Source organism: Bacillus rossius, chromosome 1 (genome assembly GCF_032445375.1).
Source record: "Bacillus rossius redtenbacheri isolate Brsri chromosome 1, Brsri_v3, whole genome shotgun sequence".
Classification (NCBI taxonomy): domain Eukaryota; kingdom Metazoa; phylum Arthropoda; class Insecta; order Phasmatodea; family Bacillidae; genus Bacillus; species Bacillus rossius.
Window position 1 is genome coordinate 314,367,292 of NC_086330.1, and position 26,768 is coordinate 314,394,059.

Sequence of the window (26,768 nt, forward strand, 5' to 3'; positions counted from 1 at the left end):
AATTGTTGTAACTAACTATACTAAACATGTGCTAAATTTGTTAAGTTTTCATGTGCCTCAGGATTGTGACACAACTGGTGTTGCAGGAGACTTCCACGTCATCAACGGTGTCCTGCACACAGCACACTCTCTCTTCAAGCGCTATCGTCATGAGTTCAAGTCTCAGGAGCTGTGGACCGAGATCAAGTTTGTCTTGGACAACTTTGCAAAACCACTCACTGAATTATTCCAGGTAAATATACTGAGTTGGAAACATTTGAAGGACATTGCTAAGATAATTGTGTTTTAGGGCTAGTCAAATATTTAGTTCAATGTGATAAGAAAGTAACTTTTTGAAGCATTGCATGCAGAATTTCTTAAAAATATTTGTTAATCCAGTCTCATTGCGGATAAAATTTAGAACAGAGTTAGTCTATAAACTGGATTAGTCCTTATGTTTAAAACCTTTAGTCCCAGACCTAGAGAAAATTTAGTCAGAAATTAGAAAAATAGAAAATTGATGAGTATACAATGAATATTATTACACAGTTGCTTATTATTACAAAATTGTATATTACTACAGATTTCTACCCCTAAGGAGGTTAAAATGGGGTAATTTCTGTTTTACTATGTACATAATAGGTAGAGTATGTAGTGTTGCCTGGGCCTTGCGCAAGTGAAGAGGCTTAGTTTTGAGCGAAGGGGGTAGCTTTTTTGCAATGTCAGGCGGACAGTGATTTTCCTCATAGTATTTTTTGTCTAAGGGTCAGTTGTGCAAAATTTCACCAATCTCATATAAAACTGTAGATTTTAATTATATGTATAGAAAACAAACAACCAATAAAACATCCTTTTTATATATTAAGAACCTTTTATTGTAGAGCTTGAAGTACATGTGTCTGTGCAAAGTGTCAAAGGATGCAGGCCGCAAAATTTCATCTAAAAGTACCAATAGTCTGCTTCAAGGTGTGGGAAATAGGAGATTGGGGAGGTTTTTTGAAACCACATACACACAGTGATTTTCCTCTCTAATTGTTACTCATTTCTTTACTACTGAATCTGTTTGGATGATATAGGATCTGGGTATGTGGCTTGGATAATTTGAAGTTCACTGTATTGGTGGATGCTATTCTAATATGAATTTATACTATATCCATAGTTTCTTTTTTGAGCAACAATTTACACATTCTAAATAAATTGACAACTATGTCTGAAACATATTTGTGTATTTAGTGTTTTTTTTTTATAACTCCTGTGTACTTTCTTGAGTTTACTGTTTGTTACACCTATTGCCTCAGTTCCAATGAATTTTAATGTTTTCTTCTTATCTCTTCTAAATTTGCAGATGGTTTTACACCTTAAAAATTGCCTATTGGAAGTTTTGGTTGTGTCTCAGCAAAGCCGTTGTAACTGTAACTTTAGTAATGACCTATTTGTAGATTTTGTAGTAATTCCAATTCACATCTGAAATTAAGTTAAGATAATAATTTAAAGAACTCTACAACACATAGGTGTGTCAATTTTGCAGAAATGAGTACATTGTATCCAGTGCCAGCACAAAAGTAGATTCTTTGGATCTTTCAGTCTGGAACTTAAATTGTAATAATTTATAAAACCAGTTACATGCTGAGCTTTACTTTTTTTTTTTTTTTTGTGTAGGCACTGATGAATTTTGCCAGCACCAATGCCAACAATCCAGAGGCACTGAAAGTGATTTACAATTCTCTTGTGGTTATCTGCAAAGTGTTCTACTCTCTTAATTGTCAGGTAAGTGTGTTCTATTTCATAACATTGTAAACATTATTTTTATGTCTTATAAAATCTTTTAGCTGCAAAGACACCAGTGAATTTGGTTGACTATTGTGGTGTTTCTGTATGTGGCATGTGAATAAATACAGTGAAACCTCGTTTATTCGTTCCCGCATTGTAGAATTTCCCGGTTTTATTGTTCAATGTCCGTGGTACTGAAAAAAATCCCGCAAGAACAATGTTAAAAAAATCCAGTTTCCATAGTTTACGAATATTTTTTAACCCGGTTTAACGGGTTGAACTTTACAGGCTTTTTACCGATTTCACATTCAAATTCCCGAGAAATATTCCAGTTTACGTGTGTCTACACGACACACGCAATACCAATATTTACATATGGCGGCCATTACCAAAAGAAAACGAATAAAGTGAGCATGACGCTGTTGCTAACAGGTTCACCAACTTCGATAAAACAACAGATGAAAGCTAACGCTCGCACGATAGTTCTTGCTTTGTGCGATAATCGACACAACAATATAACAGTGGTCGATATACTGTACATACTAGCCCAACGTAAACACGTTTCTATTTAGCGACAGTGAAATCCTGCGAGAAACATAGACAAAATTGTTCATCCTAGCGTTTCAGTGGCTGGCCGTATATGCGAGAGATTTTCTTTGTTTACGGTAAATTAGCTTTACGCATTTAACTCTAATGCACGTGTGAAATTTGTAAAGGTTCATTCATATGTATCGGCCTACAAAAGAGGTTAAAACCATTAAAGAGCGTTTAGAAATTATAAATGCCGTTGAAAAAAATCCAGGCAAAAAACGGGTTGATTTGGCAAAGCGCTATGGTATTCCTCCATCGACTCTTAACAAATTTGTGATTACCAACACCAAAAATATTTTGCTGCATAAAAACTCATCTTATAATTTCTCTGCATTATAAATAAGAAAGAAGTGTGCATCTTATAACATGTGAGTATGTACCTTTTAAATTTTGAATAATACATATGTAATTACTTGCTTAAAACATACAAATTTGAAGTTTATTTTGTTTTGTTCATTTAAAAAAATTAAGGAAATATAATTTTCCAATAATGATAGTGTATATACAGTGTGCTGCTGGTGTCAGTTTATGGAAATATCTAACTGATTCACTGAAAGTTTTTGCAATAGTACATACATTGTGCATTTGGTAACTTTAGGGTGTATTCCCACATTGTAGGATTTCCTGGATTATCCGTTTTTTACTCATGGTCCATTGGAAAATGGATAATCAGGGTTTCACTGTAGTAATCTAAGCCACGGTGAAAGATATTACCAAATTTACCCGCAGGTAACAGCTATAAATCAATGCTATAATATAATTTTTGGCATATAAATCTAACATTGATATGTCAAGGGTCGCCCTTTAATAATGGGCCTCAGTATATATTTGTCCGCACTACTACAACAAAAAGACAGAAAATTAAGTTTTTTACACCTTTTTTATTTTACTCTCCCATCAATTGTATTTTATGTATTTTCCTACCCATTTACTTCTTCAAGACCCAAAAGTAAAGGTGGTAAGCCACTGTTTGTTATTAGTTCAGTCTATAAAAACTAGCACACATGTTACATTACTAATGCGGGGGCTGTAGGAATATAAAAGTAAAAATTCACATTACTAATATTAGAAAGTTTCAACAAGCAAAAAATTGGATTTCCACACAACTTGTACGACTTATGAAATGATGGCTGCACTGTTTATCACGAAATGTGGCAGTTTTTGTAATAAATTGCGTACACTCAGCTGTGGGTAGTAAAACTATCAACACTGCTGGGTCATGCATGTGTGCATACACAAAATCTGATTAATTTATTGTAGTTTTTTTGAAACTCAAAATAGGCATAAAATGTGCTACCCATTGTGGATACATAAAGCAGTTTATTGGCTATTGCAATTCCAGAATTTGTCATAATATGTCATGTACTCGATTTGCACAGACCCATTTACCTATAATTAGACAGATGAACATACATACCAGTAATATGTGTTTGTGGAGGTGGGCTTTATTGTTTTTATTTCACGTTGGTACTATGTTAAATGAGTATTGCTCAATTCATATTGAAATATATGCATATACTTTGGCTAAACTGGAATAATAAACCTATGTGTCCTTGCCTAGCTAGTAAGAAAGTCTTAGCGTTCTGCCCGCTACTGTCAAGTCTGCATGGCCCAACTTGTTGACGAGAAAAGAATTAGACTTGATACTGAAAAATTTGTAAACGTGGTGGAATTTATAACTTAAGACACTGTTAATATTGTTTTTGTCAGTGTTTTTTTGCATGCATATCCTCGTAAATACTTTGCACCTAATTCAGTATTATTGTCGATTAAATCAAGGTGGCCAACCATCAATGTAGTTAGAGCCACTTATTGTAATTTAAAAAATGTAGTGATCCACATTGATATTTATTAAAGTTAGGGTTTCTTAGTGAATAAAACTGAGAAAATATACTTTAATATGTTTTATATTAAAGTAACAAACGATTGCACAGCAAGAATACACAACAGTCATAGACATCTATACAAAAAATATGTAACACAATGGGCAACGACAACGTGGATATTCAACCAAGATCAAAATTTTCTTTTTCTTTTTTAACACTCCCACTAAAATTTTACATCATGAGAGCAAAAAAAATATTTTACATTCAAACATTACACTATTACAGCTTATCCATTATTTGTTCTCTTAGAAAGACAAAAGGTTGAGTGGGCAATGGCTTTGTTAATATATCAGCAAGCTGATTCTTACTTGGGACATAGGATATATTTATTACACCATTCTCCACTTTCTCTCGGATAAAGTTGTATTTGACATCTATATGTTTGGTTCGTTTGTGAAAAACTGGGTTATTAATTAACTTAATGGCACTCTGATTGTCAACATATAGCTTAATACAATCATATTTTTCATCCAAGTCCAACAACAATTGCTTTAACCATAGTATTTCCTTTGCAGACTCACAGGCTGCAACAAATTCTGCTTCGGTGGTAGAGAGAGCAATGGTCTTTTGCTTTTGGCTTAACCATGTTTCTGGCCCGCCATTCATTAAGAATATATATCCAGTAGTAGACTTTCTAGTATCAACATCGCCTGCAAAATCAGCATCGGAGTACCCGATAAGATCATTGCTTTCTCCATATCTAATACAAACATTTTTTGTATTAACCAAATATCTAATCACACGCTTCACTGCATTAATATGTTGTAGACTAGGATTATTAATATACCGACTCAACATGTTAACCGCATATGAAATATCAGGTCTGGACACTGAGCATAGAAACAACAGTGAACCAATAGCTTCCCTATAAGGGAATTTCACAGCAGTTTCCTCAAGATTTTTACATATAACAACATTCGGATCAGCAGGAGTTGATGCATGATTGCATTCACTCATATCAAAAGTTTTAACAATTTGATCGATGTACTCTCGCTGATGTAAACAAATATAGTTATCAGACTTTAACACTTCTATGCCTACAAAATGTGACAAATTCAATTCCTTAATTTTAAATGCCTGTTTCAAGAAACTAATTATATCTTTAATTACCATTTTACTTGATATTATGAGAGCATCATCAACATATATTATCATTATAACCTTGATACTTTCAACATTTCTAACATATACACAGTAATCAGCTTGTGACTGAACAAAACCATATGATTTTAAGAATTCAGTAAACTTCTTGTTCCAACACCTTGCTGCCTGTTTTAACCCATAGAGTGACCTATTCCATTTTAATACATTACTTTTGTCAACAAGCACACCATCAGGAATTTCTAAATAAATTTCTTCTTCAAGATCCCCGTTCAAAAAAGCAGTTCTGACATCAAATTGTTGGATTTCTAAGTTATACTTAGCTGCAATACTTAAAATAATTCTAATTGAATCATACCTTGTGGTAGGGGAAAATATTTGCTGGTAATCAATACCAGGGATTTGATTGAACCCTCGTGCACATAATCGAGCTTTGTAACGGTTTACTTTTCCATCGTCACCCCTCTTAATGGAAAATACCCACTTGGCTGTGAGTGTTCTCTGTCCAGCTCGCTTCACTGGGGTCCAAGTCTGATTTTCATCATGAGCACTTAGTTCTTCTTTAACGGCTTGCAACCATTCATTCTTCTGTGAACTCTTCATTGCATCATCAAATGATGATGGTAATACAAATTCCATTAAATTGGCTTCTAAATTCAAATTTCTCCTGGGTCTCAGATTCATTGGTTCACATGGAGAATCATTGAGGGTATGTGATGGTTCATAATTAGGATCATCATTCTTACAACTGAGCATACTTTCCTCATTCTCATTCAGTGAGATTTCATTTAAAGAATTATCACTCAAAGCAGGGTCGTTTTTGAGTATGACTTCAGAGTTATCCTGTTTGACATTTTCATCACTTTCTTCTATGAATATTTTTGCTATATTCTGTCTTTGTTCAGGATATTTATTCTCATCAAAAACAACATTTCTTGATACTTTAATTCGTTTTGTTTTCATGTTGAACATTCTGTAATTGGTATTATCATATCCAACCAATATCATCTTTTCACTTTTTTTTTCTAATTTGGTCCGCAACTGATCAGGAATATGTACATATCCTTCACTACCAAATACTCTTACATGCCCCAAAACTGGTTTGACTCCATTCCACAACTCTGATGGCGTTTTGTCTGATGTTTGGCTAGATGAGGTTCTATTAAGCAAATAAACTGCACAATTTATGGCTTCTGCCCATAAATCCAAAGATACATCACGTGCATACAGCATGGATCGAGCGCTTTCTACTATTGTTCTGATATCTCTTTCTGCACGCCCATTTTGTTCTGGGGTATATGGAGCAGTACATTCATGAACAATTCCTTCTTTATCTAAGTAGTCTTTAAATGCAGTATTAATATATTCACTTCCATTATCTGTATGCAAGGCTTTTACACTGTGCAGGTATTTGTTTTTCACAATTGCATTATATTTCTTGAAATATTCAAGAGTATCGCTCTTATTTCTCATGAAGTACACATGTCTGTAGCTGGTTGCCGCATCCTTGAATAATAAAAAATACCTCATACCTTGAACCGATATATGACTCATTGGACCACATACGTCACTATATACTAGGTCACCAGGTTGTAGTTCTGCCCGACTTGATTTCTGGAATGGAAACCGAGATTGTTTCCCATAAGCACATGCTTCGCACACACTAAGTCAGTTTCATTACTTTTTTCAATATTTAAACCTTCAACTATATTGTTCACGCTCATTTGTTTTATTTCTTTAAAGTTTAAATGTCCTAATCTTTCGTGCCATTTTTTAATATCACTTTTATTTTTCTGCACTAAGTTGCATGTGTCAGGAACAACTGTTTCAATGTCCAGTTCATATAAATTGTTCAACTTCATTTTTGCACACATCACAACTTCATCACCATTGTAAATTAGAGCATTACTGTCCTTCTTTACAATGGCATAACCTTTTCTTGTTACCATGCCTTCAGAAACTAAATTTCTTCTTAAGTTAGGCACATGTAGTACTTCATGTAACATGCTTAGCTCCCACTGTCCATTGACACATCTTTTTATTAAAATTTTTCCAATTCCACATACTTCTATGGACTCTTTGTTCCCCAATGTCAATGATTTCTGAGTACAAGCGGTATATTCTTCAAAAAATGCTTTTCTATATGTCATATGGGCCGAAGCACCACTATCCAAGATCCAGGTGTCTTCTTCTGAACCACTGCCTATATTTGACTCATCAACTACATTAAAAGCTAGCATGGTATTCTTACCTTCAGCTGGTTTCTTATGTATTTTCTTTGGTGCATGACATTCTCTGGCAAAGTGCCCCCTTCTTCCGCAGTTGTAACATTCAAAACGATGCTTCGCAGGTTTCTCTTTGCTAATTCCACTTGTACTAGGTTCATTTTTGGTTGATTCTTTCTTCGGTTTAGTATTAGCAACCAAAAAAGCCATTTCTTGTTCTTCTTCACAAGTAATATTAGCTTCCTCATCAAGTAGTCTTGCCGTTAAGTTATTCAAGTTTTGTTTTTCAGAATCCAGCGACATCCATGCTTGCCTAAGTGATCTATATTTAGGAGGCAGAGTTCCCAATATTTTCGTGATTATAGCATTGTCGCTGATGCTTTCACCACTTTCCTTGAGCTGCTTTGCGAGATTTTCAACCTTTGCAATATGTTGTGCAACACTGTCACTTGGTGACATTTTATACTGGTAAAACCGTTCATGAATTAACATTTTGTTCAATTCACTTTTTTGTTCATATATGGATTCTAATTTCGACATAATTTCGAAGGCAGTTTCACAGTTTTCTATTAGGGTTATTTGATTTAAATCCATCGACGACGTGATAATGTACATAGCCATGCCATCCTTTTTTAGCCATGCATCCGCATTTGCTTCTGTTCTTTGTATCGAAATATCGATTCCTTTTGCTTTCAGGGCACATTTTATCTGGAATTTCCATTGCCTGAAGTTTCTTCCGTCAAATTTATCCACACACAAAGTTCGTTCCATTTGGAGGTTATATGGCGTGATTTATTCGATAATGCAAAATATGACTTCTTCTTTGCTGTTTTCTTAATTCTTCAGTTTTCAGCGTTTCCTGGGGCCATAACCTATTAAAGTTAGGGTTTCTTAGTGAATAAAACTGAGAAAATATACTTTAATATGTTTTATATTAAAGTAACAAACGATTGCACAGCAAGAATACACAACAGTCATAGACATCTATACAAAAAATATGTAACACAATGGGCAACGACAACGTGGATATTCAACCAAGATCAAAATTTTCTTTTTCTTTTTTAACATGATTTCTATGGCTTTACTACTTACTACTACTACTACTACCACCACCACCACCACCACCACCACCACCACCACCACCACCACCACCACCACCACCACCACCACCACCACCACCACCACCACCACCACGCCCAAGAAAAATACAGACGGAAGCTCGCCGCCCTCCGAGTAGCCTGCGCATATTGCACAATATCTGAAGCGGCGACACTCGTCATAACCAAAACCATACCGATAGACCTCATGGCAAACGAAAGACAAAGACTCCACGAGCGACGCACAAAGGGCACCCTTGACGACTACTCCTGTGAACTCGAAAGGAAGAAGACCCTAAGAGAATGGCAAACTAGATGGGAAAATGCGGACACAGGGAGATGGACAGCTAAACTTATCCCAGCACTCTAAACATGGTCTGACTGCAAACACGCGAAAACTAACTTTTACCTTATGCAACTACTCACAGGGCATGGACTGTTCGAGGCGTACCTGCACCGCATGGGGCTAGCAGACAGCCCTGCGTGTAAATACTGCCCAGCAAACACTGATGATGCCTGCCACACCTTCTTCCACTGCAGTAGATGGGAGACAGAAAGAACAGCGGCCGAAGAAACAATCGGAGCCAAATTGAGCCCAGGAAACATAATTCCCCTTATGAGCAGCTCTCCGCGGAACTGGGAGACAATAATGAGCTACGCCGAAGCAGTACTGAGAGCAAAGAAGCTTGAGAACTGATTAAGAAGAGCGCCTAGTCTCGTAACCTGGGCCAGGCTGAAGTAATGCGAAAATGGTTTCCGGTCTGGCCCCCTTCCTAAAAGAAGGGCAGAAAGAGAGGACTGTTTTTAGTCAGTAAAAATCTGACACTACCAACAATCCCACCTGTTGGTGTCTTTTGAAGATTTTTAAACCTCTCTCTCAAATATAAAAAATATATAAAAAAAACTACAACATACTACTACAACATACTACTACTACATACTACTACTACAACATACTACTACTACAACATACTACTACTACAACATACTACTACTACAACAACATAATACTACTACTACAACAACATACTACTACAACAACATACTACTACAACATACTACTACAACAACATACTACTATAACAACAACATACTATTACTACTACAACATACTATTACTACTACAACATACTATTACTACTACAACATACTACTACTACATACTACTACAACAACATACTACAACAACAACACACTACTACTACAACAACATACTACAACATACTATTACTACTACAACATACTACTACTACTACAACATACTACTACTACAACATACTACTACTACAACATACTACTACATCATACTACTACTACTACTACTACTACTACTACAACATACTACTACAACAATATACTACTACTACTACACACTACTACTACTACACACTACTACTACTACAACATACTACTACTACTACAACATACTACAACTACTACAACATACTACTACAACAACAACAACAACATACTACTTCAACATACTACTACAAACCATTCAGTTTTGTGGCAGAATGTATGTGCTATAAAGGAATAACCGCCAAAGTTAAAGACTGAGGGGACTATTTTTTTTTTTTTAATTTGGGGTGGACAATTATGATACAGAAACATTGCCAGAGATATAGTTATTTTGTGGTTTTGATGACACATTAGTTACATAAAATAGATGAAAGTGTACTTCTTCATGACAGTGCACATGAGCCATTTTAGCTGCATTGTATTGGAACACATATACCTGAGTGCTGTTTGTGCATTTGAAATGTACAAAATGAAAATGGGTTTGTTTCTGTATATTTATATTCGATTCATAAAAATTTGTTTTATATGTATTTATCATTGCAATTTTAGTTGTTTATGCAAAGTTGGTTAACATCATGTCAATAGGAGTGCCAATAAAAGCCATTTTTAATGTTTTTGATAAAAAAAAATTTTTTGTTTTCGTAAAGAGTTGTACTTTTCTGGATTTCATATTTACATAGTTTTTACTTTGGTTTTGCAGGATCTGCCTGAATTTTTCGAGGACAACATGAATGTGTGGATGCCACATTTCCACACACTTCTTATAGCAGATGTCAAGTGTCTTCAAACTGATGTATGTATTCATTATGAATCTATCATTTATACTTATAAGTTAATTTTTTGCAAACGTTAGCACATTGGTTTTAATACATTACTATTAAGTTAGCTGTGAATGTAAAAATGATTATATGTGACTTGTGGCATAAATGCAACTGCAGACGTAGTGAATTCCCTCGTAGTCCTCCATCTTCATTAGTGCCTGGCTCGGTGTTGTTGCGTGACCAACTCTATGCCTCGACTCATTTCATCCTCCACCCACTGAAACTGCCTGCACCTCAAGACCTGCACCCTTCAGCTGTGAGAGCCTGCTCGCCGCCACTTTGATTGTTTGTTTACGGGCATCACCAGTTTACAGGCACACTATAACTTCTGGCGTCCATTTCGGTATGTGTCATTGCACAGTCTTGAAAGGTAACTTGCTCTCGGTCATCTGTTTACGGACATGTCCCATCGGTCAGTTCTTGTAGCATTGTGCGCCCTGCATGACTGGAAAATTGACTCAGGAAGTTCCGCATTCCTCCATGTTTCTTGTGTTAACTCAGTTGGCACAGTAGGGCAGCTGTCATAGTGTGTAAGTGGGCCAGATTCTGTTATTTGTCCTTGTTGGGCACAATAAACAGCCTTGCACTTGAAATTTTCTTGATTAGTCTTTACTGTTATAATCCATAGATCTCCCGACTAGCCATGATCTGAACTGCATAATTTATAAACACGTATAAAGTGATGGAGGCACTGTAGGTTTTAGATCAATACAATTCATGAATATTAAGATTTTTAATTTTAATTATGAATGTAAAGTGACCTGATTTAAATAAAAGAATTAATAGTAAAATTTTGTGGACTTATATTACAGTTAACCATAAATGGTCACACTGTCCACAATTACTTAAAATTGACACAGTTCCTGGCAACTCATCACCTGCATAGAAAAACTTATGGTTTGACATCAATAAAACAGAAAATGATTGAAAAAATGATTTCTTTATCAGTGAAAATGTCCTGTAGTAGTTTCCTAGCACACAATACTACCAAGGAATCACAATGCCCAGGGATGACTGAAAATAAATATGTTTGCATCAATTTAGGCTGATACGGACATCTCTGGCACAGAGCCTGGACCAATAGATGTGAAATTTACTTTTCACTTCATTTCAAATTATTTTTTACTTAGTCATCGACTGATGCTACCTTGTTGAGTGATATCCGAGCGCTGACAGACTAGTCAAAACATACTACAAACACTTAAAATACATAATTGGGGATTTCACTGATGAAACTACCTGCCTATTTACTACAGTGTTTTTCTTCACTGAAACAACTACGGGATACCCCGACTTGAAGTATTTCCCATGGTTCTGGCGAATGCCTTTCTCTCCAATACATATCATGAAGGATATAATTTCTTCTATCAGCTCGGCACCATGATGTTGCATTGTCTTTTTTTTACCTTCATTCTTTAACTGTAAAAATTGTCCAAACATTCCTGAAACAATACCAACTGATACTAATACCAACTATATATATAAAATAAGATGTTGGTATGTATGTACGACATCGATAAACTCTGACACAGTTTGACCAATTGCCATGAAAGTTGGCACATTGAAGTGTTTTTTTCATAGAGAAAGTTTTTATGCAATTCATTTTTTTAACTTGCCGCTAGAGGGCTCTGCATCACATCAACTTCGAAACCGTTCAACCGATCGCCACAGGTAAACAGAAAATCATAGGTCATAGACATACAAACAGCAAGTGTGTGTCATTCTCTATGTCCACCACACCACTCTCCATGAATTATGTATACATTGATTTTTGAACACAGAGTATATTTTCACGATATCCATTTTGCTTTAACTCACGGACAATATATCACCCTGTGTTCAGCCTGGGCAACGTCAGGTACTGCAGCTAGTATTCGTATAAAATAAGAAACATAAACTGATTTTGTACATAATATCTATTGATCAATATATTTTAAATAAGGTAAAGTACTTAGACAGATTTGAGGAATAAAATGTACTCAAATACCCTTAAAAACAATATAAAACATCAACAAATAAGATTTATAACTAGCAGCTAGGGCATCATGACCTTGAACTATGAGGGTCATTTAATAAGTAACAAAACAAGACAAATCAATGTTGCTCAAAACTTGTGTATTTAATAAATGTGAAACTTTCAAAAGTTTAAGTTGGCATTCTTGCACTGACTTCTGATGAGCTGTTCGATAAAATTTTGTAAATACAGACCTAAGTCGAAAAGATAAAGCCTTGAGAGGAAACACACAAGTTACACATCACAGAAAAAATTCAACTCAACCATCTGCTGGTGAAGTGATGCACTTTTCTGGGACTCTCAAGGTCCTATTTTATGTGATTTTCTGGAAGACCAACGAACATTCAACATTCATTATTACACTGATATGCTGGAAAACAAATTAAAGCCCGCAATTCGCACTAAACGTCTTGGACTTTTGAAAAAACGTTTGATTTTGCTTTACAACAATGCACGGCCGCATACAGCAAAGATAAAGCAAGAATGCAAGAATCATGGCAGATTCTTCCACACCCTCCTTACAGTCCAGATCTCGCCCCCTCAGACTTTCATATGTTTAGTCCCCTTAAGGAAGCCTTGCGCGGCAAAAAAATTTGGATCCAATGAAGAAGTCAAGATTCAGGTACAATTGTGGCTCCGAAAGCAGCCAAAAGAATTTTATGCTAGGGGCATATGCAACGTAAGGAAATGATGGGACATGTGTATAAGTGGTGTGGGGGATTATGTTGAAAAATAGGTAAAAATTTATCTTGATTAAATAAACTGTTTTTATGCTGCATTGGTTTGTCATGTTACTTATTGAATGGCCCTCGTATATGACCTGCTGATTTACAGTAGTTACAGAAATAGCAAATTTGATTAATTTTAGTTAGGAGGGCAGGGACCTGAAATGTTACAATCAAATATCGACCTTTTACAAAATGGTCTGGAGGGATACTCTCATCATCTGGAGATACTGTCGCTCCTCTTGCGACTCGCCCATTCTTCCCATAACTCTGCTGTCTCGTGGGAAGTTGGTTACTGAGAACCTGTCAGCATCTCAACCCCTCGTCGCAAGGACAAGGTTGATACATCTGGACCTCTAAAGTATAGCACACTATGTCCATTTTTTTCATGAAATTTAGCTGACTCCTTTGTCTCTGATGTTCACTTTTGCTCTTTATATTGTTACTAGCGACCCGCCCCGGCTTCGCATGGGTGCAATGCTGATACTAAATATACTACAGAATGTCTTTATATACAACGTTCACAGCTTTTTGTCATTAGACAATACAAACATGTTTTCTTTAGAGGTTACTCTTGAAAGAGCGACATATAATTGGCCATGTGAAAAACACTCAACACTCTCTCGTAGGGTTCAGCAAGCGTTTGCAATGTAAGCGCAAAAAAATGTGTTTATTTAAGACATCACATTAGAAACCTCTAAAATTATCAGTGTTTCTCTACTATATTATGCATGTATTTATTATACATATAAACTTTCCCCTTGAATCACTCAATCTATTAAATAAAAACCACATCAAAATCCGTTGCGTAGTTTTAAAGATCTAAGCATACATAGGGACAGACAGACAGTTTTTTTTAAATTTTAAAGCTTGATTCATGGGAAGTAGTGATGTGTATACATGTATGTAAGCAGTACTCAGGTACTGAACTTGCTGTATCTGTTACGGGCGTTGCGCATTGTGACAGGATGACGAAGAGCCGGGCCTGCTGGAGAAGTTGAAGGCCCAGGTGTGCGAGAACGTTGCTATGTACGCCCACAAATACGATGAAGAGTTCCAGCCGTTCCTTCCTGGGTTTGTGACGGACATTTGGAACCTCCTCACCTCTACTGGTCAGCAGCCAAAGTATGATCTGGTAAGAGTTTGGCATTTGCTGCAGTTATTCTATTATTATAGAGAGTTGTCAAGACTTTTGTTTTTATATTTACGTAAATTACAGATATTTTGTTATTGTCTCACTTATTAAAACAAATTTTTTTTCACTGTCTCTTAAAATTAACTAGGCATTGCCAAACTAGTTCATAAAATATAGTTCTGATATGGTACAAAATAGTGGTTTTAAAAATAGTACTTTTTTATATTGAAATTATGGAAATTCAAGCAATAGCCAAATATAAAGAAAAACAGTTAAAAAAGCTTAATTAATTAAATATAGACCTAGTTCCTTAAAAAATATTAACCCTAATAATATTTTTTATATTTTTTAATTTTTTTTGTATTTTTTACATAAGTTTCCTGTGAATGTGTTCATTAGGTATAACATAATTTGTTGCACAATAATTCAGCAATATTATAACCAGGGTATGTTGATTTTAATCAGCATGATTTAAATCGTGATTTAAATCGTGATTTAAATCATGTTATTTTTTTTAATCAGTGAATAAAATCATTTTATAATATGATAGTATGAACGTTAATATTTCCTATACTGTATTGTTTAAAACAAGTAATCATGCCTACTTACATAAAAATTGACTGCTGCAAAGATAGAATGATAATTGAATAGTACTTAATTTCTTCTACAATGTATTTCTACTTATTTTGAAAGACTTGTTAAATATAGGTGGGTGGAATGTACCTTTAAATGCCACCTCATTTTCTCTCTTCTCTCCTCCACCTCATGTGTTTGTGTTGTGTGTGTGTCATATCTCCTAGGCAACAGGTTTGTCTTCCAACAATGTCAAATGCTATTTTTAGAACCGTAGGAAGGAAATTTTAAGTTCTTTGGTATGTCTGGTTTGGTTCAGTCAACATTAAGAAATCGACTGGGTACAGAAAAAGCTGCAAAACTTGTATTTTTGTTAAAAATTTTAAATAAGTAATATTTTATGTAGAAGTTTTACTTTGAATACTCTCGTATGTGTGCAATTCTGAGAAGAAGAAAGAAAGGAAATTGTGTTTTTTGTTTAAATTACGTACTTTATTTAGAACAATTGGACTATAAGACTATAACACTATAAGGGATGACAGAAGTGACAAAGCTACATTTAAATATGATATATTTTCAATGATGTAGTTATTTTCTATAAGACATCTTTTTTTTACTAATGTTAACTATGTTACTGTACTAAAAATTTTCATAGTGACATCATTAATGTTTCCTTAAAACATTATGCAATGTAAAATGTGGTTATTTCAAAGAAAGAAAATTAGGTTAGTTGTCTTTACAAAATGAATTAATCTGTTATTATGTTATTGATTGTACTGTAGAGCAAAGTCAAGTCATGAAGACAATCATGAAAATTTTTTATATTTTAATCAAAAAAATCGTATTTTAATCAAAAAAACAGATTTTAATCAGGATTTTTTCATACCCTGATTATAACATTTATATGTGTGAAATGATTGCTAAAATTCAAAGTAGTGTTTACAAGTTCACATCTGCAAGCAGAGGTTTTTCAGATGGAGTTGAGTTCGAGTCGAGTTTTAGGCAAAAACTCACGAGTTCGAGTCAAGTCGAGCGAGTTATATTTTTCGTATAAAAATTAAAATTGACTATACAAAAATAATTCAATGACTTACAACTGCCATGCTTGTTATAAATTATCCAAATTACTGGCTCTCCTAAAAACTGCAAAAAAAAAATTTTTTTTTGCAATGTAAAAACAAAAAACTGACTTCTGGAAACTTTTTTACGACCTTACAAATAGAGATGGGTCGATTCCATATTTTCTCGATTCCAATTCCGATTCAGATTCCAAAAATGCTTTGATTCCAGGTTCGGTTCTGATTCCGATTCCACCAAAAAAAATGCCATTAGGTCTAATCATTAAGAACTTAAAGGAAAAATACAATATACCATGATTCCAAACAAACTTCTATTTCAAGACAAAGTTTTTAATGCAATTATAATAAGAACTCAGCTGCTTGTATTATGCTAATTAATTCATAAGCAATACAAGGTTATAATTTCATCAATTTCTAGAAATGAGAATTCAGGTTTATTTACAAAACAAACTGAAATATTAAAACAGTATATAAATCAAAAATAGAATCTTATGGTACATTATGAATTTCACTGGAGTCCCCCAAAGCAAGATAGGTCCTACTTATGTTGTCTCCGAAAATGTTTTAATAGATTGGTTGTGGTCTTTGTTGGCCCACGACATATTTTCGTGTTACAATAATTGCATATTGCAAATTTGTCATCGAACGGGTAGAATGTAAAATGTTTCCACACTTCAGACATAATTTTTTATTTCTAATACACCGTTTCACGTGTGTTTCTGCAAAAACGAGTTATATACATCACAGAAATACGTGTACTATACTATAGCAGAATTAAACTGACCTGATCTCTTGAAAAATAGTAATTGAAACCATGTGTGTTAATTAGTGATGTGCGAGTCTCGGCATCATCGAGAACGAGTCGAGACAGAAATTTTCTCGATCTCGTCTCGAGATAATATTTTTGGCTCGGAATTTTCGAGAATTTTGTAAACAAGAAATAGGTTAGGTAATATAATATATTGAGGCAGCATTTTGCGTTGCGTGTTGAAATAATTAACATATCTTCAACGTAACGTAGATCGCATAAAATAAAATATACTTGTTACGATAGTATACACGATAAATTATTAAAAAGTTAAAAACGAACAACTTCCGTTCACAAGTCACTACATGAAACGGTAAACGTAAACAATGAATTGTGCTGTGGTTATCACATTAAATTACAGAAGAAAATGATTATTTTCCGTTAATAAAACCAACATTAAAGTTAAAAATAAATCATTTTCGGTATCAATATCAAGTATCAACGTAAAACGGTACGGTAAAAAATAAAAATATAAACATGACTGCAGAATTCTTCCGCGATTGCATTTTGTTTTATGGCCTTAGGTTATACACACAGCCAGCAGTATATAACAAGCAACATGATGTTTAAATTGCGGTCCGTATCGATAGTGACATATCGATAGTGGTGAATGTTCAGACTTTCATGATCAAGTACCGTCCATGGCTCAAGAAAACTGTATAGACTATGGAGTCAATAACGTATGTTTACATACGACAGTAGGCAAATAAACTGTTGAGTGTAAAGGTAAAGTTGTAATTGCAATTGCAATTGTGGATACTTGATAAAATTATTGAATAATTATGTATGTTTGTCAGATTATTGAGTTTTACTTTTTTGGATCATATTATCCTGTTCACTAAAGTACAGATTTCTTGATCTCGACTCGATTCTCGAGAATTTTTAAATTGCTTTCTCGATCTCGTCTCGAATTCAAAAAAGTCTTTCTCGCACATGCCTAGTGTTAATATAAACAAAAGTGAGGTTACAACATGTCATAAAGTATTCGATAATATGGAGGCTTTCGTGTTTCATCTCATGCAGCAAATGCTCAGCCACGTCAAAATGTACCATCTATTTGCGAAGCAAACAAAAAAAAGTTAATTAATCAGACATACTAGTTAAATATATTATTATATTAAATAAAAATACAGTGATATATTACGTGTTTTAACCCAATTTTAACCATTTTAAAACTTTAAACAAAAGAAATTACGATAGATAGTATTGCTTTTGTTGTGTTGCACACTGTTAGCTGTTTACGATGTTAAAGTATGTCGGACTCGGCTAGATGAGATTATGTATTCTTAATTTGTTTCTTTTCCTTTCTTTACATATTGTGTAATTCAACCCGAAATAAGTTAAAACACGGTTATGATTCTAGAGTTTGAAACACAAATATTTCATTTGATCCTAATGACTTTTATAATGCAATTGTATAAGCTGAAACTGCAACCAATATAAACGTGATATATGGTAACTATTACGTAATTTACCGAATTTTGAAATCAAAGTGCAAGGTGAGTTACGTAAATATTGTGACAATATTCTGGCCGGAAAAAACCGGTAATTTTAGCAGGAATTGCTGGTTTCATTCAGGGAAAAATTTTTTTTTCTAAATTATTAAGAGTGCTTAGTACCATACTAAATACGATACAATTCCTTGAAACTTGGCGGAAGAATCGACGGTTCAGATTCCTGGCAGAATCGGTGGAATCGAAGCACTGAAGAATCGACAAGACCCATCCCTACTTACAAATTCTGAATGCAAAAAAAAAATTCACAATTAATTGCACCATATGATGCACAAATTTTGGTAGAGATCAGTATCCAAATGTTGGTATGAAAAAAAAAAATCTATCTGGTAGTCATTGTAGAGATATTCCAAACAAAATTTCTCAAATTTCTTTCAAAACCATTTTTAACTTATTTCAAAATGGATGTATATATTTAGGAATTGAAAAAATTAAACGTTTCCGGTACAATTTACAATGTTTGGAATTTCACTGCTGCCAACTGATTTTCCAAAATATGTGATATAATGAACATCGCCTAACATGCATGAAGACTCCATATTTACAGGAATTTGGTATGTTGCTTTAAGGCCCAGAAATCCACTATTTATGTAAAAACATCACATATGACTTATTTTGTTCATAATAGATTAAAGTTTAAAGGGGAGGGATATAAAACTGAATTTAATTTTGGCATTCACGTCACTTAAGTTTTGGTTCATGGCCGTATGGTTGGCCGTGGAATGTGGCACAAAATAAAGTGGTTGTTTACAATGACAAATGAAGCTGCCGTGACCACACATAGTAACGTATAATAAACAAACTGCACACTTTTATGGTTCAGTCTAAGTTTTCTGATGGTTTGCTATTAAGTGCAGTACTGTTGCAACATAAACTGCGCTAATTGCTTTTTTTTAAGCGGGAAAGTAAGGCATTAGTACTACAGGAGAAATAACGATGCAAGTAAAAATATACATTAATCACCTGAATTCGTAAATACTGGGTTCTACTGTATTTATGTATAGACAGTAGATTACCTATGTTAAGTTATAAAGTAAAGGATACTTTGGTGTTAAGACTTTTATCCCGAAATAATGAAAGAAAGTTGTAATTATTTAAAGGTACAGAACAAGAAAAAAGCTTGCTCAAATTTCGAGTTTTTTAAACGCAACAAGCTCGAGTCGAGTATTACAAAAAAACTCAACTCAAAACTTGACTTTTGAGAACTAGCAGGTGTTTATTTACGAACCCTTCCTCCTTTTTTTCTTTTCTCTGCAAGTTTGCTTTGTTTGTGCACTGTTTCATTCATTTTTTTATTTGTAGAAACAAGTGACATTCAATACATACATACATACATACATAGTACAGTAAACTCTTGATTTACACCTATGCGTTTCTTAGAAAATAAATTGTAAAGTAGTTGTACATATTACTCTAACAGATTGCTGAAGTTATGGCGTCTTCAAGAAGTTTACAATAATGAGACGTGACTGTGTTAGTTTATGTCTGCACATTTGTCCAACTTTGTATTGGTCAAATTTTAACTTCCTGTATGTTGGAAGTGTGGTTTAGTTTTTTTTTTGGAAATAGAGCAGAGGGTTGAATGGTGACCTCAAATTTGTCCCTAGCTTGTCAGCACGGCCTTGCAGTTTTTGGCGACCGTAGCGGAAAGAGCACAGTATCGCCACCTGTTCGCAGATCCGATGGTCCTCAGCAGCATATGCCAGAAAGTCGTTATTCCCAACATGGAGTTCAGAGGTAGGAACTGGTAGCATAGACAGCATGTACAAAGAGAACAGTTTGTTTGTCAACTTCTTTAGTGTTTGAGGTGAGGATGTGAGGAGTTTGGTTGGGTATATATTTTATTTTTTGTTAAAACTTACATTGTTAATTATTTTACGTAGGCTTCTGTGAATACTTTTTTTTTCTTTAATACAATTTCAAATTAAATATAAATTTATTACTATTATCAATTATATAATATTTTTAATTAAATTATAACATAAATTTTGTTTTGTTTGAACTTTATACGTAGTTATTCAAGAAAAAATAATATAGGTGGACAGGATCCCAAAACTCTGAATAAAAATTGGGAAAGAGACCATTTTTGAACTTTGGGAAATTAATTTTTCTTAATGTGATAATACTTCAGGAAAAACAATTTTTATAAGTAAGTCACGGGAAATAAGTAGGGAATAATATGTTCGTTTTTATTTCCATTATGTGTTACTTATTATTTTTCCTTATGTATCACTATTTTTTTATGAACTTGAAATCATTTGGACTGCTAATTTTTTATGCAATGTATGGATGTGTAGATTTATTTTACTATTGACTGGTCAAACGAAATGCTTGTTGACACTTGTAAAGTATAATTATTCTGGCAAAGTAGTGCAAATTGTGTAAGAAATGGCATCAGAAGTGTGGCAGAAATTTACTGTTGACTGTGGAAACAAACTGTATTTGATGTAGATAATAAGTTTGATGGACAATATACCGTATATACCCGAATCTAAGACGACCTCGAATCTAAGACGACCCCCAAACTACAGCCTTAAGTTTTCAGGAAAAAAATTTTTTTATTGTATTAAACACATGCCAACAAATTAGATATAAAATTGAAAATATGAATGTTACAAAGGATTCAACCACCACTTTTGAAATACTGTTAACAGTTCATGTACAAACAGAAATAAATACCTATATGGCTGGTACTGTAACTGTTGGAAATTGTTAGAGTTTCATTATGCTGATGCATCATTTTCATTATTGTCATCTTCACTGCTGTCTACTTCAGCTTCAATTGCATCTTCTTCCCACATGACACTATCTTCACTGCCATCCAATGCATTGGAAATGCAACATTTCTTGAAGCATTTGATGATCACTTCTGATGAGATTGTGTCCCCTGTAGCCTTAATCCACTGACACAAGACTGCTACACTTGGTTTTCTGATTTTGCCTGTTGGTGTTAGAGCATGGTTGCCTGCCAAGAGCCATTCAGATTACAGCACTTTTAGACGGTCTTTAAATGGTTTGTTGACACACACATCTACTTTATTACCATCATCTTGATTGTTTTGTCATAGAATTCTCTTTCCCTTTTAGTAAAACGGCTTGCAGACGTACCTCTAGTTTCCAGGTGGTCGGCCATTTTCACATAATAATTTGTGTTTAAAACATAAATAACATAACTCGCGGAACCGTTCGTCCAACTGAAAAAAAAATCACAGCAAGGAAGTACTGAATAACCTACATTAATGTTTTTGTACAAGAAACTAGTCTATAAGATGGGCGCCATATTGTGCTATAGGCAATTCCAAAAACATCAGTCATAACATGTGCAGTCAGTAAGTACTGCACAACCCGAAAACATTGACCCAAATTGGTATGTTTACCTAAAAATCAGTGTATCTGAATCTAAGGCGACCCCTTTGTTTTGAATTATAAATTATGGTAAAAAATGTCTTAGATTCGGGTATATACGGTATTATTTTAATTCTTTGAAAGTTCGCCATCAGTTTATTTATTTCTATATTGTAATATTCTCTTTTTATTCCTATGTTTTAAAGGAGGGTGTATGTAGATTTCTTGAGGTAATTTTTAGATTAATATAGTAAATTTTAGTTTTATTAAGTGTTCTCTATATTATTTAGAATTATTTTTCACTAATACATATTACATTTGTAATAGGTTGGTGCATTTGCTGTAGCTTGAAAACTATACGAAACCCTTTAATTTGCTTTGATAGCCTCTTTAAAGACTGAAACATTATGCCAATGCATTTTTTGTAAGCATACAATAAAAAAATTGAGGACAGAACAAAACAAACAAATTATTATTTTCAGTGTTATAGTAAATTGTTGTAGATTTGAGTCTGGATACAGGTTTTTTAGTGTTTTTTTTTGTAGCCAAAATAAAAATAATTTATTACTTGAGACACCTCATAAATAATGTGTGAATAATGTTTATTTTATTTTTTAAGTCAGAACCGAGAACATATTTTTAAGAACTGGCACCGAACCGAGAAGAAACAGGAATTGACCCATCACTTTTATATGTGTGTGTGTGTGTGTGTGTGTGTGTGTGTGTGTGTGTGTGTGTGTGTGTGTGTGTGTGTGTGTGTGTGTGTGTGTGTGTGTGTGTGTGTGTGTGTGTGTGTGTGTGTGTGTGTGTGTGTGTGTGTGTGTGTGTGTGTGTGTGTGTGTGTGTGTGTGTGTGTGTGTGTGTGTGTGTGTGTGTGTGTGTGTGTGTGTGTGTGTGTGTGTGTGTGTGTGTGTGTGTGTGTGTGTGTGTGTGTGTGTGTGTGTGTGTGTGTGTGTGTGTGTGTGTGTGTGTGTGTGTGTGTGTGTGTGTGTGTGTGTGTGTGTGTGTGTGTGTGTGTGTGTGTGTGTGTGTGTGTGTGTGTGTGTGTGTGTGTGTGTGTGTGTGTGTGTGTGTGTGTGTGTGTGTGTGTGTGTGTGTGTGTGTGTGTGTGTGTGTGTGTGTGTGTGTGTGTGTGTGTGTGTGTGTGTGTGTGTGTGTGTGTGTGTGTGTGTGTGTGTGTGTGTGTGTGTGTGTGTGTGTGTGTGTGTGTGTGTGTGTGTGTGTGTGTGTGTGTGTGTGTGTGTGTGTGTGTGTGTGTGTGTGTGTGTGTGTGTGTGTGTGTGTGTGTGTGTGTGTGTGTGTGTGTGTGTGTGTGTGTGTGTGTGTGTGTGTGTGTGTGTGTGTGTGTGTGTGTATATATGTGTGTATATTGAAATGTTGAATCAATTTCATTATTCATGAATACATATTGAATATCAAATTCTTCACAAATATCAAATATTTTTCTATTACTCACAGACCCTTAATAATAATGTAGGTACAATGAACTTAATATTAATGAAAAATTAATAATAAAAAAACTGGCAATGCATTTTCTTAAAACAGGAAAATTTTAAGTTTGAAAATTGTTTTGTTGATTCAAATTTAGGGAAATATAGAGTAAGTATTATTAATAATTTAGTCATAATCAAAGATATTTTGTTTTATGTAAAACCAACTATGGTTAATGTTTCAGAAAATAAATCTAAATTTCTTAATTAGTTTTTAATACAATCTTTTGTAATTGAGCCCTACTAGGTGGATCTATTAGTAACAAATAATTAAAAAATGATTCATTTTAAAATGTTGAATCAAATATCAGATTGTTAATGAATACTGAATATCATATTATTGAAGAATATAGAATATTCTATGAATACTTGCATCCCTCTATTACTTTCTACAGAGGATCGAATTACTTTAAAAGTCCAGGTGTTTGTACCTTTTGGACCTCACTGAGGAATAACAGGTGCTGAAAATAATATAAGTTTTTGTCTTTTTTTAAGCTGTGTTGACTCAAAGTAGAACCAGATTTTTCCTACAATTAATTAAACTATAAATGTTTTTCAGAAATAACTTACCATGACTAAAGTGGCTGCCACAACATATAGTACACAAATGCTGACTTTACTTTTTTTTTTTAATAATTTTTTTGGGAACCTTAATATTATATTTTTGCGTGGCACCATAAACAAGGCTTCAACTTGAAGCTGTTAAGCATTTCCACTGCATGTCTGTATCTTCTGCCTCTCTGTTTGTTCTTTTTCAAAAATAAATCTAGGTTCACTGTTCTGATATTTGTTAATATTCTCAATTTGGCCTTTTTCACTGATCACCTAAACATATCCACCCTCCTAGTGGTGGCATCGTGGCCTTCTGTCCTTATTACATGCACATCTGGTTTAAAGAAAGAGTGTTAGAGGATTGGTTTTAATCATTACAGGTTATATTCTGAACAAAATTTGTGGAAATGTTAAAAAAATTTTGATACCGAGAATTGAATATTAATAACATGTTAATTTTAAAAAAATTTAATTTTTTATAACTCTTATATTTTCTTTAAAGCTGTTTCACAAATTCATTTAAAAACATCCACAAAAATGTATGCTACAAAATTAAAAAAAAAAAAGGTCTAGCCCAGCAGGCCGCACCACTGTGTACACTCAAAATGGTTTTGGTAGGTGCAGATGTACTAGGTGCACTCACACACAGAGATGATAAATATGGCAATTTCAGTACTGCTAACATAAGGCTTTCTTTATTTCTTTTCATATAACTGCCCATGCTTTCTCTCTATCCAACTTCTTCAAAAGAAAAATATGCACACACACACACACACTACACACATTTAGCTTTGTATGGTATGGTTTGCTTTGCTTCTATTTCATTGGCCTAATTTGTCCTCTTTGGACTTGAAGGACAAGGTAAGGTATAAAAATGACAAAAACTCTCTTACACCACAGCGAATGACAAACTCAGACGAGGTATAATAGTTACAATAAAAGCCTTGGACAAGTTAAATACAGCACCGCTGCTTAACGTGTTGAGCATTATTATACACGAACTGTGAATGTTCTTCGACTGTAGTATCAGGGCGTAGGGCAGTGACAAACTTGAATATTCAAAACAGCAATAAAATCATACAGTGTCAGTGCAAAAATGTTTTCATATAACTGTTACAAATTAACTTCCTAAATTGTCACCTTATTTAAGAATAACACATGTTTTCTTTTAACATTAAATAATACCTTTTATAGTGTCGTTGCGGGGATGTACATATTTGTTCGGGATAGTAAAGTAATTGTAAATATGGGTGCCACTATGTGATTAGGGCATGTGAACCTGGCTAACGACTCCATCTCTGGCTCATGATGTGGCCTGGGTGGGTGCTAGACCCGATTCCCCTATATTCAGTCGTAATCTATCCTGCTAGTTTGCCCTCAGCTGCAAGCATGTTTCCACCTTACTGCTAGATGGTCATTGGTGGGTTCTCTAGGCATCCCACACGCCTTGAGACAGAGGAGCACGTGGTCATATTATAGATCACTCACTATTGAAGTTAGGATGGTTTTCATTCATACAGTTTTAAACACGTAGAACTCAAGTAGACCTCTTAAATACTTAAACTGTAAATGTGCCAACAGCATCGAAATTGGTTTACTCCGGACCAGCTACGACATTTAATTTATACCAATTGATAAACTGTGTTGTATAATTTAGTGATTTTCTGTTGTTTTGTAGCTTCTATTCTTGGCTGATCTGTATTTTTTTTACCTTCTGCAAGCATCAACATACTGAAGTTCTTATATTTGAGTATTGTGCTGTTTACCGACAGTGTCTGATGAGGAAATGTTCGAAGACAACCCTGAGGAGTACATTCGAAGAGACATCGAAGGCTCAGACGTGGACACGAGGCGTCGAGCTGCTTGTGACTTGGTCAAGGTGCTGTCTCTGCACTTTGAAGCAAAGATGATGGAGATCTTTGGACAGTACATCCAGGTGAGCTGGTAGTTGTCACTGTGCTGTTAGTATCGCGTGTTGCTAGAAGCTGTAAGTCTTACCTTAGGTCTGCTGACTTGTGTTCCGTCGTTCTTTCTTCGTCTTATTCCAAAAGGCACCGCAGTGTCATCTTGGCCACTGTCTGTGACATTGCTTGGGGCGCACACTCCACACTGACCACAAGAATATAATCATCATGTGATTACTAAATTAAAGTTAAGGCACAATTGTTTCAAACAAATAAATTTAAAAATTAGTCTTCATTAGTAAAAATAACTATTAATAGCACTCATAAAATATTTATTTCTTGTTCGTGTAGGGTTTTATCAGAATACAGAAAAATTTTCTTATAAAATTCTTTCAGACGTGCATTGTAAGTTAACATTCTTATTAAATTGCCCCTTAAAAATTGTAACAACAGGGTTTTATCACACACTTAGTTGTACAGTTCTTGCAAATGATAAAAGGACTCTAATGTTAATACAATAATGTTTACAACATTAGAACATACACGTAATATCTTTTAAAAGTGATTGAGACTAGTTTAGAATTTTTATTGGAGGTTTTCGAATATCTCCTTTTTGTTGCCAATTCCCCATATCCTGATACCACCATAATTAGTACCTGTATAAGTTTGTTTTTAATAAATTAGCGTCACGAGTAAGTAGAAATTGTTTGCATTTAAATGTGCCACTACATTACATGTGAAGCACCATAAATTGTGCCAGTATGTTGTTACGTCTACTGTCAGTCTTGCCGATCAGCCTGCCCTGCCGTCTCCCAGAAAGTCTCAAGAACTTATATTGCCAACACACCTAAGTCCCAACT

At 34.4% G+C, this 26,768-nt stretch overlaps 1 protein-coding gene across 1 annotated transcript in view; it reads left to right on the forward strand.

Moving 5' to 3' along the window:
* The window catches only part of LOC134527920 (exportin-2), a 107,837-nt gene that overhangs the window by 34,371 nt on the left and 46,698 nt on the right, over positions 1-26,768 (forward strand). The window contains exons 4-9 of the mRNA XM_063360956.1: positions 87-232; positions 1,639-1,746; positions 10,649-10,741; positions 14,476-14,643; positions 20,225-20,354; positions 25,777-25,940. Coding sequence (XP_063217026.1) covers positions 87-232; positions 1,639-1,746; positions 10,649-10,741; positions 14,476-14,643; positions 20,225-20,354; positions 25,777-25,940 — 809 coding nt within the window. The remainder of the gene's footprint in view (positions 1-86; positions 233-1,638; positions 1,747-10,648; positions 10,742-14,475; positions 14,644-20,224; positions 20,355-25,776; positions 25,941-26,768) is intronic.